The sequence below is a fragment of the Lolium rigidum genome, chromosome 6 (genome assembly GCF_022539505.1).
Source record: "Lolium rigidum isolate FL_2022 chromosome 6, APGP_CSIRO_Lrig_0.1, whole genome shotgun sequence".
Taxonomy (NCBI): domain Eukaryota; kingdom Viridiplantae; phylum Streptophyta; class Magnoliopsida; order Poales; family Poaceae; genus Lolium; species Lolium rigidum.
The window spans coordinates 48,396,254-48,410,650 of NC_061513.1; the positions used below are offsets into that span (position 1 = coordinate 48,396,254).

General features: G+C 45.8%; 3 protein-coding genes across 6 annotated transcripts; 2 read left to right on the forward strand and 1 right to left on the reverse strand.

Moving 5' to 3' along the window:
* The first annotated feature begins 245 nt into the window (after window positions 1-245).
* On the forward strand, window positions 246-767 carry LOC124665384. The gene has a single exon (XM_047202797.1). The coding sequence runs from the start codon at window positions 325-327 to the stop codon at window positions 595-597; it is 273 nt and encodes a 90-aa protein (XP_047058753.1). The 5' UTR covers window positions 246-324; the 3' UTR covers window positions 598-767.
* A 5,404-nt stretch (window positions 768-6,171) lies between these two features.
* On the forward strand, window positions 6,172-8,139 carry LOC124661341 (glycine-rich cell wall structural protein 1.8-like). 3 transcript variants are annotated; one of them, XM_047199200.1, is made up of 3 exons: window positions 6,172-7,667; window positions 7,701-7,824; window positions 7,858-8,139. In XM_047199200.1, the coding sequence occupies exons 1-3, from the start codon at window positions 6,254-6,256 to the stop codon at window positions 7,934-7,936; spliced, it is 1,617 nt and encodes a 538-aa protein (XP_047055156.1). In that variant the 5' UTR covers window positions 6,172-6,253; the 3' UTR covers window positions 7,937-8,139. The 3 variants fall into 3 exon arrangements, with proteins under 3 accessions (XP_047055156.1, XP_047055155.1, XP_047055157.1); XM_047199199.1 differs by having other exon boundaries at window positions 7,701-8,139; XM_047199201.1 differs by having other exon boundaries at window positions 6,173-7,592; window positions 7,692-8,139.
* Window positions 8,048-12,982, reverse strand: LOC124661342. Of its 2 annotated transcripts, none has more exons than XM_047199203.1 (15): window positions 12,915-12,982; window positions 11,599-11,706; window positions 11,408-11,516; window positions 11,180-11,323; window positions 10,388-10,492; window positions 10,192-10,275; window positions 9,927-10,042; window positions 9,723-9,824; window positions 9,528-9,641; window positions 9,383-9,439; window positions 9,213-9,279; window positions 9,086-9,139; window positions 8,678-8,752; window positions 8,561-8,596; window positions 8,048-8,446 (listed from the first exon to the last, which is right to left on the reverse strand). In XM_047199203.1, exons 2-15 carry the CDS (start codon window positions 11,625-11,627, stop codon window positions 8,333-8,335), a joined length of 1,206 nt encoding a protein of 401 aa, XP_047055159.1. In that variant the 5' UTR covers window positions 11,628-11,706; window positions 12,915-12,982; the 3' UTR covers window positions 8,048-8,332. The 2 variants fall into 2 exon arrangements, with proteins under 2 accessions (XP_047055159.1, XP_047055158.1); XM_047199202.1 differs by having other exon boundaries at window positions 11,408-11,519.
* Window positions 12,983-14,397: the final 1,415 nt, after the last annotated feature.

Below are 14,397 nucleotides of genomic sequence, written 5' to 3' on the forward strand. Positions count from 1 at the left end.
AACGAGTTAGCACCATACGTACGACTGTGAGCAGGTCTTTCCATTTCTCTGAAACTTCAAAAGGCATCAACCCGGCCGAAATGGAATCGATCCTGGCCAAGAAATTCTTAGACGAATGCCAAAAAAGGGGAGTGGAGAAAGCAGAAAGCAGTGTGTAGACGTGTCTTTCACGAGGACATTCCCTACACCACTCATGCACTGAACCATGCTATAAAAGGCACACACACGCATCATCCCATCCTGCACTACTCAGCCCACAACAACACACCATCGATCATCATACGACACACAAACACATACACAAAGCCTAGCACATCGATCGCAATGGAGCATTTTCAGGAGGTGGACTACTGCTCGGATGAGGTAAGGTCGGTGGTCAACCCGGCCCGCGGCGGCGGCAAGCAGCAGCACATCGTCAAGGAGACGTCCGTGGAGGAGGTCGACAAGGCTGGCCGTCACCACGGGCATCACGGACACGGTGGCTCCGGCCACTTCGAGGTGCGCGAGAGCAGGCTCGAGGAGGACATTAACACCCGCACCGGCGAGTTCCATGAGCGCAAGGAGAACTTCCTCGTCAGGGCTGACGACAAAAGCTGAGCTGGTTACACGGAGCTAGCATCATGTCGTACGATGTGTGTGTGCGTGTGTGCGTGTCAGCAAATGTATGTGTGATGTTGCGCACGGGCGTACCGGCCGTGCATGCGTGCAACGCTTAAATAAGCTGACCGTGACCTGGAATAAAGGTTCTTAATTAGCGTCGTACCTAAGTCCAGTTTATTATACTATACACGAAATTTGATGTAAGCTGACGGCCAATACCCTATGCCGACAGCGTTTTATCGGGGCCATCGACGTATGTCTCGATGAGGGGTGCCGAGAAGTTTGGCCATCAGCAAAGGAAAGCCATCGGCGTAGGAGGGCCTACGCCGACAACCACCGTCGGCGTAAATAATAGACTCCAGTCGTCAGTCGAGTAGGTTATCTACAGACTATTGTCCAACTCATTCACTCGAGTCGAGCTGGTTACGAAGGATTATTACGTGATCCACGGATCAAAGCATTAAGATTAATGTCATCGTTATTCCCTAATGGATCCCAAAATACTACCGTACTCCCCCTTCCCCTACTGTCGCTAGATTTCGCAAGAACAATTAGATTACCACTAATCTCACTTCATTACCTTTATGGATCATTGGGGTCTTGGGTACCTGATAAGTCCTATATTTAAGTCCTAGAGATACGGTCATACAAATCTTAAAATGAAAATTGAGTACAACAACCATATAGAATTAGATGCACATGATGCTGTGAGACTAGCCCTCAGCCCTTAGCCCGTGAGGACTATCCTCACATGATAAGATAAACAATCACAAACATGTAAAATAATTCTTAAGATCAATATATAAAATAGTCTTACAATACCACCAATTGTGACAAGATCAAGGGTACAAGTAGGATCTATGGCTAAAGAGAGGAGGGGGATGGTGATGAAAATGGCTAAAGTGAGGATCTATGTACCTACGAAACGAGACTGCGAGAACGTCACGATCATGAGGCCTGCCCGGCCGACTGCCTGCTAGCTATATGTATATGTGCGTGTGAGACTGTGTACACAGTTACATACATGCATGATGTGTGTATGTCCGCAGCTTATGTATGAATAAGACCGTGACCTGAATAAAGCTTCTACTTACGTGCTCCCATGCATTCACGTTCTATATAATCTTTTTTTTTATAGTGCTCACACACCATACTTCTTAATTCTCTAATTGTCTCATTTGAAGAAAAATGGACGCCATTTTACATGTATACATAGAGATTTTGTTTCTTAGCACAGTATGCATAGAGATCTGAACGCGGTGTTTCTTCCATGCATGGAACTATGGAAGGTCCCGTGCATGTTTAGCTATTGATCAGCCACTCTTAGATTCGTGCGTGTGTGTGTGGCATCGAATTTTGGTAAACAGCACTGAATGAAACCGGTAATACTAAACTTACGGACAGATTGGGTTACGGAAAAGTTACGGACGAACGTGGACTGCAATGATTGGTTGTTGTGATCCCCTCCTGACAAACCGGGCCAGACTCTGGATTTCAAGCGTTGTTGTGTGAGTCCGTAAGATATTTCTGTAAAAAAATCGTATGTGTAGCATTACTCGAATGAAACACAAACAAACTCATCTCTCATAGCTATCTATACTCTAGCCCATATGCGGTTGATTCCGGTGACCACCAATAGTAGCAAAATCTCGGAAGGACTTGAATGATACGAGTTTCAAGATGAAGGAAAGAAGATGAAGCTATGAAAATTGTCGAACGTTAAGACACAAGAAATAATCCTATGAGGCAAGGTCCATCTATCGACCAAATTAGACAAAACCTAGGAGATGCCACATGATATCGCGAATCTCAAAGCACCAGGGTACAAGCGGGAGGGGATGGTGTGGGGTTTTCCACCATGACAACATGGTTAAGAAGCGCGGCTATGGAGGGTAGAAGGCGTGCCACTGTGCCGAGGTATCCACTTCCAAGGGTACCAGTACCAGAAAAGGTGCCTAGTGCCATACCTTGTAATTTGAAGTTCCGGGAGGAGAAAAGGTTGGTGGTGGTGGGGTGCCTAGGGAAAAGAGCTGATGCGAACCTATCCTTTTTTTGCGGGTAAAACTAGATCTTTGTTAAGCAAAAGGGGTTACACGGCTCTCCAATTCCAGCTCCTGGAGAAACACAGGAGGACCAGAACCGAACGATAAAAGAGATTGGCGCTCTGTCCTTGCCCAATTAGCAAGACAGTGACTAACCCTATACGATCCACTTTTACAAAGTTGCAAACATGAGTAGAACTAGCTAAATTCTTAAACCTTGTGATAATATGCAGGAATGTCGAACGGTCCTGCGATGGATTCTTCAGAGCTGATATGAGTTGTGTGCAATCAGAGTCGGTAAGTATTGGTAGCTGAGTGCTGGATGGCAAGGCCTAAACCTTCAGAGCAAGCCAATAATTCGGCTTCAAAAGCTTCCTCGCAAGAGTTAATAAAATGGCAAGCTGAAAAAATAACTTCGCCTGTATCATCCCGCAGTACCATGCCGGTTCCTGCTCTGCCATCCTCTGCACGGAAAGATCCATCTGTTGTTAACTTAACCCAGCCCGCTGGAGGCTTAACCCAAGGAACATCATGTGCCTGATCCTTAATTGGAATAGGCCCGACTTGCGAATCTAGGAAGAGTACCGGTTGTTTCCCTTTCAGAATTTGCTCCGTGGAGAGCTCCTTGATATCACAAAGTGTTTTGGCGTAGCTGCACAAAAAAATTATCCTTTGAAGATTTAAAAAAATTAAAACAATCTATTTAGAATTATGAAGGACTTTGGAAAGACCCTCATTGGGCAGTGGTGGTAAAAAGTAGCTAGATAGTATCTCGCGTGGTGCCCCTGGTCACCACAAGGTGCACCAAATATAATTAGTTCTGAAATTGTAGTTAAAAAATGATAAATCTTTGGAGCAAGTTTTAGATCAACATGGAGGCATCCTCCTCAGTTCCATTGCATAACACGATATCAAGTATGGCATGGTGTTTTCATATACTCCGTAATTCAAAACGCAAGAAATGGAAAAGTTTTTTGCTGAAACTAAAAAGCGCGCACCATGAGAAGGCCACGGGTTTCTACATCCTTTTCGTAAAAAAAGTATGAAGACCAGAAATAAGCCGCTACCAAAGCAACAAAGAACCATCAAACTTCAACGCTCCAGCATGCTTTGGTTTCTACAAAGGGGTTGCGCCATCATGCAGAAGCCAACAATTTGGAAATAGGAAAAGGAACCCCATAGTCAATTAATGGGAAAAGTTGGATTCAACCGTCAACCGATACAATGACTATGGATTCCTCAAATGTGTAATCAACTTTAGAGCAATTCCGATAGTGTAGCCAGCTACTGCCTATTAGCCAAGTGTCATATTATCTATAGCTAACTTAGAGTCAACATATACAATAGTAAGCTATAAAAATGCAGAACTTTATCAATGTATGGCTCACCTTTCACTCTCACAAAATGCATAGGAGCACGTGCTAGAGCTGGCTCTTGCATAACTTCATAAGAGCCCACTCTCCTTCTCTCTTCCCCTCTCTCTTATCCAACTAAGAAATAATATACTATTTTAATTCTTATAGCCAGCTGATTAGGATTTATTGTACTTGCTCATATTTGGTGTTAGTTTTGATGATTATAAATATGATTGTTTCTTTCCAATTTGTTTTTTTGCATTAATTGCAACTTTCTGGGTCATAGAAATCAGCATACACCTTGTATTTGCTTCTCCTAATCATTGTTCATTGGTCAAATACGCTCCAAGGTCCAAAGATGCTTAACCCATGCCATTTGTTTTAACCTACAAGCAGAAGTCACCAATCCCACAATCTAACCATGATCTATGATTTATATTTACAACTCCAATGTGGCAAGCCAATATGATATTTGATTTTCTCAGTAAAGAGGCTTTTGCTGTTTTTCATTTTTTTCCTGAATTTAAGTACTTTATTTTTGTTCCTATTTCATTCTCTGTTTTTGGATAAATGCACAAACAACATTTTTTGCACATAGGTATTTTTTTACTTATGATTACTTTAACTATTGTTTGGATAATAATTTTCTTGGTAAATATATCAAACAACATTATGTTACTCGTAAACAACATTTTTGGAACTCATGAACATTTTTTTGAACATATGAACATTTTTTTCAAAACTTCACATCTCTTTAATATACATGAATATTTGTTGTCAAGATACATGAGTACTTTTTTTAAATATGTGAACATTTTCAATGAATCTTTCTTTCCTACGCACAAGGATATTTTCCGACAATTACATGGAACATATTTCTGAAGTATATGAATCTAGAAATATGTGAAAATTTTATTTTTACATCAAATGGACGTTTTATCCAATTGTTAAATGATTACATTAAAGAAAATCAATCAAATAAATAGATTTTCGAGATTAATAATATGGCAAAAGAGCCCAAAAAACTATATTGGTAGGCCGAACCAAATGCCAACCCATATGTAACCGTTGTAGGCGATGCGCCCCTGGCCCATTAGCCGTCCAGCGTAGCGCCCTGCAACATGACGAGTGTGTTGAGGGTCCAAAGTGCGAATGCAGCACCAAAATCACATGTGGCCTGACTGAAGCCCACTTCCTTGTTTTTCCAAAGAATTTTTGCAGCTAGCATGCCATCCGGATTATTTGGGAGTTCGATTAGAGACGACTGTCAGGGATCTAAACAAAATGAGATCAGTTTTAGGAATGAGTAATAATGTAAAGCTCTTTAGGCGTGGCGGCATGGAGCTGCAGGGTATCGAAGACGGGCAAGATGGTGGAGCTGTCTGGTGTTCTGGTGACATCGACGGTAGGTCTGGCAATGTCAATGCAGTGATCCCTTTTGAAGATGGGTGCGAGGAAGACAGCGGTAGCGATTTCTGTGGCGTGTGTGTTGGCGTGCGTTAAGAGTCTGCTTGACTGGATGTGCTTCTGACCTGCTATTGGGCGGCTTGGAAAGGCATTTGGTTGTTTGGATGATGTGGGTTGGTGTTTTGTCACCCCCTTCATCCCTTTAGCGAGGTGGTTTCGAGTTTTATCTTTTATATTGCTCTTGTAAGATGTTGTGAATAATCTAACGGATGTAGAAGCTGGGGTGATTTTTTCCCCATTTCGAAAAAAAACTGAACGTCCGAACCAAAGATCATACAAACAAGGCGACAATGTTGGCGTAGGAATATTTGCAAGTGTGTCTTGATTGACGCAAATTAGCATGTGTCACGCAAGCAATCGAGGGGTGATCCCTTCAAAAAGGATAAACTTGATACAATCTTGACCAAATCATTTCACTGCAAGATAGGATAAGCAAGCATAATTACCGCTAGGCGCAGGGGGAAATCAGGCCATCAAATTTGGCAAGCGAATAGGATCTTTGCTTTATCTCCCAATAATCAAAGTATATGCGTCACTGTAAAAGATGCCTTGATCATGGACAATATTACAAACTTGGGTTCGAATCACCAGATGCTTGACTAGATATAAAGCTGCGATCGAGCATATATCAAAGTCCCCATACCAGAGCACAAATGCTATGGCTCGCGCACTCGCCACGGCGCCTATAAGACCCTTCCTCGCATGGCCACATATACGTGCACAAAGCAAGCCAAGAGGAAGTGATCGAGTTCATTCAAAGAACCAGCCAGAGAAACTAGCTAGCTAAGCATGTCGATTGTCAAGCGTGGCGGCTATGGCTATGGAGGCTACGGCTACGGCCAGAGCAAACCCGTGATGAACTACCACACCACAAACTCCGACTCCGTGACCACCGTCGTGACGGAGATGAGCTGCCTGAGCGTCAACGAGAAGCCGCCGTGCACCGGCTCCATGGTGCAGAAGCACGCCTCCCTGGAGGAGGTGTGCGAGGAGAAGGTCGGAGGGTACTCTGCCCACCACGGTGGTGGCGCCATGCACGGCTACGGTGAGCAGAAGGCGTACCAACACGGAAGCGGCGTTGGAGGCTACGGCTCTCCCCACCACGACAGCACCGGCGCGGCGAAGCACGGCTACGGCGAGCAGAAGACGTCGTACTCGTACCAGCATGGGGTTGACGCCGGAGGGTACGGCTCTCCCCACCACGACAGCACCGGCGCGGCGCAGAAGCACGGCTACGGCGAGCAGAAGGCGTCGCACTCGTACCAGCATGGGGTTGACGCCGGAGGGTACGGCGGCACCGGCGCGGTGCAGAAGCACGGCTACGGCGAGCACCAGGCGTACCAGTACGGAGGCGACGTCAAAGGGTACACCGCTCTTCACCATGAGAGCACGGTCGAGAAGCATGGCTACGGGGGGCAGAAGGCCTACCAGCATGGAAGCAACGTCGTCGGAGGGTATGGCCACGACAGCGCCGCGCAAAAGCACGGCTATGGTGGGGAGAAGGCGTACCAGCATGGGAGCAACGTCGTTGGAGGGTATGGCCACGACAGCGCCGTGCAAAAGCATGGCTATGGCGACCAGAAGCATGGGAGCAACGCCGGAGGGTACGGGGCTGTCCCCTACGACACCACGGTCCAGAAGCACGGCTACGGCGAGAAGGCGTATCAGCATGGGGGCGACGCCGGAGCGTACGGTGCTCTCCACCACGACACCACCGCCCAGAAGCATGGCTACGGAGAGCACAAGGCGTACCAGCATGGGGGCGCCGCTGGAGGATACGGTGCTCTCCACCATGACAGCGCGACCCAGAAGCACGGCGCCTACGGCGGGCACGGCATGTACCAGCACGCCGGCGACGGCTACGGCGAGCACAAGGCGTACCAGCAAGGTTGCGTCGACGGCGTCGCAGGGTACGACGGCCTCGTGCAGAAGACCCCGGCGCAGAAGCAGTACGGCTACGGTGGCGGGCACAAGACGACGTACGGCGACGTCGGAAGCTTTGACGCTCTTGTCCAGAAGAATGCGATGCAGAAGCAGAAGCACGGCCACGGCGCGTACCAGCCGGCGTGTGACGGCGTCGCGGGGTTCGACGCTCTCGTCATGAACAAGGCGATGCAGAAACAAGCCTGTGCAGCTACCGGGACCGTGCACCACAACCAGGCGCCGGCGGCATACGGGAAGACATACAAGCACCAGATCCCCGGCGCCGGCGGCCACCACGTCGGCGCCCTGCCACGCCCGTGCGAGAGCGACGAGGACAGCGACTGCAGTGAGGACGAGAGCGACTGCGAGGAGGAGCTGGCCTATGGCGGGAAGCACGCCGGCGGCGGCAACAAGCTAGGCACCACGCACCAATACAGCGCATACCAGCAACACGGCGGCGGGGGACACTACGAGTCGTACCAGAGCACCACCACTCAGGGCTACTCCGGTGGCGGCTACGGCGGGTTGGCAAAGCCCGGCTACTTCTGAGCTGCTCAGATGCTCCTGTAGTCCTGCCCGTCTACAACGAGTCGAGCCGACGTCCGCATACATCTTATCATGGTCGTGCATGTATGCAAGTAATCCTTGGAACATGTAAGCTAAGTGTTTAAATAAGAGGTACAACTAAACTGATGCTCTGCATCCACCACAAGTGTCGGTACAATAAATATATTACACAAGTTTCATTATTAGCATGCGGTCTCTCACTCTATCTGCTAAAATACTCTTGATCCCCCACGATATTACCATGTACAAATCCGGCCCTGGAGCTTCAGTTATATTGCTTGTGGCAGGCTGCTTTCGTTAACATACTGAGCGCTTAAGGGGCAGGTCTCCGAATCAGAAACCATACTGGCTACTCCTGCATGGGCCGCAAGAACTCATCTAAACTGATGTCGAATTCGGTGGCGTGATCCCTCGATCCAAGTAATACTTCTTCTCGGCATCGGCCAACCTTGTCTGGAATATCCCCCATTCTTTTCTACAGCGTCCTCTTACCTGTGGCGCGCCGCCAAAATAAGAATAGTGAGTGGTGGATTTCAGGATTCATAGATTGGGGAAAGTTCACAACGAAATGTGAAGAATAGATAAAATCTAAAATATTTTGCTTACCCCTTCCCAGGGCGCTTTTCCATTCTCTGACTTGCCCTGCCAGATATAAATGCTGAAGGATCAGAAATGGAGTGAACGTGTACATTGATTCATAGGTGAGATGAACAGTGACTATACCTGGTTACCAAGTGATGGAACACTCTGATGAACAATCCACTGAGCATCAACAACTCCGATTTTCTCATGAGCGGGCTGTTCAATTCAATATCAAATAAAATAGTTCAAGGTCAAGCTCAGTAAAAAAATGGATGGCTGGGAACACATGCAAGCGTATAGCTATAGCTTAAGATATAATCGATATAACAGTGGATGGTGCAAAGCCATCTATAAAGATGACATGAAAAAGTCAATCATGCATTCGTGCACAATAGCAGTAGCATCTCTCATATGTGCTACTGCTACCTGACTTACACCTTTGGATCCCTAGTAATTAAAGCTAACCTAGACCTTTAGGAGATTAACTGGCATGTATAGTGATCACTTTCAAGAGACCAATGCCTAATTGATAATGGCAAAAAATAATACCTCCACACACTTCCTAAGAGCAAAATCAAGACCCCATCCATGGACCAAGTCGTTCTGCAGAAAAAAGTGTGTAAGTACACAACTCCAAACAAACACAAGTAGCTAAGACATCTAAATGACACTTCACCTGAATCATATGCCAAACGCAACGCCATGCATCCCTAGAGAACACAGTCGCCATAATTTCTACGAATCTGCATATCAAACTGAATGTGAAGCAGATTTCTCGAAAAGAATGAATATGAAGACATATTTGACTGTCAAAATTAATTTGACACTAAATGATTGAGCCCTTACGCTGCACATGGTGGTAGATGGGGATCAGAGCACCAGCCTGGCCTCTCCTCAGTTACTCTGTACAAAACAAGGTATTACAGAAGGAACTAATATAGGTGGGTGATGGTTAAGCATCAACAAAAACAACTTAGGTTCCATAACTCACTTGTGAACTTCTCGATCACCTCGCCGCTTAGTCATTTGCCATGTCAGACCTCTGTCAGGTTCCAAACCAGGTTGAGAGATCTCCAGCCCATGCTTCCTAACAAGCTTGATGTACCTGAAGAAGAAGTACTGGAATTATTTTCCTCGGAAGCAAAACCAGCGTGACAAGCAAAGGAAACAAGGTGGTAGTGCTTACGCCTCTGCATTAAAATGTTGAACACCTAGATCCTCATCCCAGATAAATATGTAGTCATAACGGGCAACAACATCAGGATGTAAAAATCGCTTGGCATACCACCTGGGTAAATAACAAGTAAAACATGAAACTTGGGCAGTCAAACAAGTCACAGATTAGAAACATTGCAAAAAAAAACTTGATAGAACAATATCACTAACTTACCATTTAGTTTGCTTGCTAACACTCACATGGATAGCCCTTTTTGACCAGTCAAATTCATCCCATTCAGTAGTCCGGCCATCATAGTGGAACAACATAATTGTGAAGTTCTCCGAGAACTATACAGAAGACATGCATGAACATGAAAAGCAATCATTACTATTTCATGTATGAACATAGTGAACAACTGGGATGCTTGATCAGTTCTGCCAAATCAGTTTCAGGATATGTTTTATACAGTTTAAGCATGCCATGTCTAAATAATCACCTTTTTGACTGCTGCATCAATATTTGCCTTTTGCCCAATTCCAACTGTAAATGTAACAAGGTACCTTGGCTGGATAGTAAGATCCTGATGGTATGTTTCGATCATAGATCGAAGAAGAAATATGTTCACAAATGTGTCAGTCTGAGAGAGATTTAAAGGAATCACTTGATATTGGAAAAGTGAACCAAAAACTAACCTCACTAGGTTCACCCCATAATCTCCGTGGATAAAGGTCTGTTTCAGAGACAACAATGCCTGGTGGAAGCCTTTCAGCACCTTTTGGGTTTGAGGTAACGTAAATCTGAATAAGGAATAATTAACCAAAAAGTTAAAACAATGATATCAATTTTTTTTATCTTTTGAGACTATGAGGAGCAGACACAGTCAGCTGTGACATGTAGTTCAAAAAAGAAGGTTACACAAATCCTACTAGAAACGAGAAAGGTCAGAAAAGAGTGCACCTTACTATTCAAGCATAGGCAGAAGTTCTAGATTAGCAATTTTACATCCTACATGTAATCTCAGATTTTTAACATTCACTTGCCATACATAAAAAATACAGGAGCAATATAGCATATAGCAGACCCATAGTACATTGACCGCAAAATAACAATGTAGAAATCTAACCCAAAAAATTATGCAAGTCAGAAAAAAGCACCAATTGCTTTGAGCAAAAGTAAAAAAGGAAAAAATGTAAGTACATGACATAAATCACAAAGCTAACATAATCCGTTTAAACAAGTAATCCCTCAGTCTGGCCACTTCGTATTTCATGCGTAAATTTGACTAATAATTTGATCAATAAAATATGAGTTATACCTCACTAAAAGCATATCATCGAAAACTTCTTTCGAACGTGAATCAAATGATATAATTTAAGTCGCATATGACTCACATTTTTTTGGTAAATTTAATGGTCAAAGTTAGGCCCAAAATATAAAGTGGTCTTGTATACAGAGACAGAGGGAGTATTAGCCTGACAAAGTACCTTTGGAATTTCATCAGACTTTGTGTCAGTATTGTTCTTCTTGTGACTATTTGCAGATGTCCATGCATGGTTCAACAATGTTTGTGTTGTGATTCCAGAGTTTCTATCTTCAATATAGGAGACAATACTGGAAGGGAAGTGAAGCTGCGAAATGCCAGAGGATTAAAGCATTTTTCTAAACAAAGTACGTGGCATAAGAAAACAATAGATGCAAATGATCCAATTTACCTTAGTTATATTGACAGTGGGAAAGGAAATCCCAAACAAGTAACCTAGCATAACACCGATAACTGCTGAGAATATGAGCCTCATGCCCTCATTTGATCTTGGCATGCTGCTGCTGACAAAGATCGGCAATAAATATATTAGTTGTCACTAGGCATCAGTACTGTCCATATACTACAAAGCATTGAGCATACCTCCGGCCTAGAATGCCGGGCTTTGCCATGGCAGCTGTGAGGGATGGCCGCGATGGAACTTGTTAGCAGAATGTTGTAAGCACCTTTGAAGAACTTGTAGCTGCTAATCTAGAAGGAGAATAATGATGATATATCAGACCATACTGTAAAACATGAGGTGATTCAAACATGAGAACAATGATGCCCCTGAATACTAAATTCAATGAGAATAAAAAAATTGTCCCAATTAAGCTTGTTATGTTGCACAAGGATGAACAGATGAACCTTAACTTTCTTGAGATCAGCATATCATGGGAGAAATCAACAAATACAGTTACTATATACGAATATAGTATATACCACTCATGGGCATTTCTTCATGACTAAATTTCAATTTTCTGCAGATAATAGCAGTTCTGATTTCTAGCTCCTTTCCCATTTAAGGTTTGAATAAAAGTTCACAGGAAGCCACGCCCACATCTACATTACAAGATGCTAACTAGAAAATACCAAGTGGAGTTTACCCTCATAGACTTAATGGTGCCAATCTACTATAGTGCAATTATTATTGCATCTCCATAACTGTCCTATACATGGTTTTTAAGGTGTCCGCCTTAGGACGCTTAGGCAATAGAGCGCCCCCAGCGCCTTAGCGCTGCCCGCTTTGGGTGCTTAGGCGCCCGCTTAGGTAGTCTATCAGTCTGCGAGTTATTTCCAACTTCACATAAGTTGTATTGTCAGAAAACCCAATATCAACCAAATGTCACCGGCATAAGTGGCGGATGCACTACATTCTACATAAGTGCAGGGCTAGCAAGAGCATTTTCTCTTGGACTTCAAGACTGGCATAAAGCTACTAACCACCGATTAGTTCCATGTCACTGCAACATTAATTTGAACGAATTTCCTTCAAATACCCCAACCATAATCAACAGAAGCTTACAATAGTACTGCTAGTACAGCTTTGTTCTTAAATCGCCACTAGCAAGTCAGCAACTCAGCATCGCTTCCTACTCTGCCGCAAGCCAATTCTAAGACAGGAACGCTACTGACAAGCAGAGACCCAGAAGCACCTAGGAGTAATTCTGAACTGACATGGGTAATTCGGGATGGGGTCGGGAGAAATGTTAGGCCGGAAGCCAGATCCACCTGGGGAGCAAAGCCCGCTATAGGTAAAAATCACTAGCCGCAGCAAAATTCGGGCAGAAGAAACAGCAGGGGAGCAAATCGGGGCGGGCATCCCCAGATTGGGGGTGCGGCCAATTTGAATTTCTCTCGCTTCATCTCGGTGTTCGTGCGCGCGTGCGTTTGGGAAGTTGCGCGCGGCAGTTGCTTACCGAATTGGCTAGCGCCGCCTCGCGGATCCGGACGACGCGCCGGCGATCCGGCGGTGCGGGTGGCGGCGGCCCCGCAGGGCGCGGCGCGCGAGGCCGGGAGTTCGCTTCCTCGGGGGTCCGGCGAGGGCGTGGCCGACCGGGGGGTTCGCCGGCGGGGCGGAGACGGCGGTGGGTGGAGGATGCGAGCCCGTTGAAGCGCGCTGCGGCGGAGGAGGGAGGCGGGCGGGCGGGCAGCAAGACGGGACAAATCGTCGTTCGCGGCGACGGAGTCCTCTCCCTCTCTTCCCCTGGTAAAGTAGTCGACGGCAGTAGAATAATCTACCAGCGAGGGAGGGAGGGACAGTGGTGGTGGAATTGGGGTTTGTGTTGTAAGCAGACAGTGATTAGAATAGTCGTAGCTGTATCTGGTTGTCCTACACATGGCAATCATTTAGCGCGAGAATAATGACGGGATTATACTCGCAGTAAGTATAGAATAATTATACGAGGTCAAGACGCACGTCAGTGTCGCTGGAATGTGGGGCATGTATGTGTATGTGTGTGGTGAGCATCGCTGTTTCAGCAAGGTGATACTAATCGTTCGCCTGCCGTGTCGACTTGGGCTTGGGTAGGTGTTGAACAGCAGAATTTCTTTAAGATGCTTCCAACCTGGCTTAGACCGTTCATTGCTTTTGATCGAACGATCTAGATTTGATTAGGGTGGCATGTTTACCTCCAAGTAAACCCGAGAATTGATTTATTAGCTAAACCGGGCGCGTTGGTACGGTTGCTCCATGTGGGTTTGTTTAATTTGGTTGCTAATCAGCTAAGTCTCAATAGTTTAGTTTGGTTTAGTTTGGTTTTGTAAATTAAATAGTTGGGTATAGTTAGGCATGGGTACGTATAGTTAGGTATGGGTACGTACCTCGTGAGCAACGGTAGACTAAGGGCCCGTTTGTTTTGTAATAATGGATTTTCTCGAATACGTGGAGATGAAAAATGGACGTTTGGTACCCATGGGAGAAAAAATATCAGCATCACATGAAAAAATGACCCAATTTCTATTACGTGCTGGGTCTCTGACTTGTCTTAGACGGTGACCTCTCGTTTTAACCGTCGGATCAAAATCTGACCGCTCGCGTTCCTCCTCGCTAACGTCCAACGGCCGCTGACGACGACATCCGCACGCGTGGCCTAGTCGGCTTCTTCTTCGCCTCTCTGTCCAAACCCAATTCCTCTCTCTCTCACATCGCGCTGCTCGGCTTCTCCCCCAAATCGATGGATCTCCTCCCCTAAATCACCGCGCCGCTGCCGAGCTCGTCGCCGGGGGAGCCGTAGGTCTGCTCTGGTGAGTAGAATCGGTGTCGTGGACGCGGGGATCGACTCGCCGTCGGTGTGATTTCGTCCCATTCGAGGTGGAGAGGAGGCGTCCGCGACGGCGATTTGTCTCCGCGTCGAGCCCGCGTCGATCCACGACCGGTACGCTGGTTAGTGCTTCGATTTC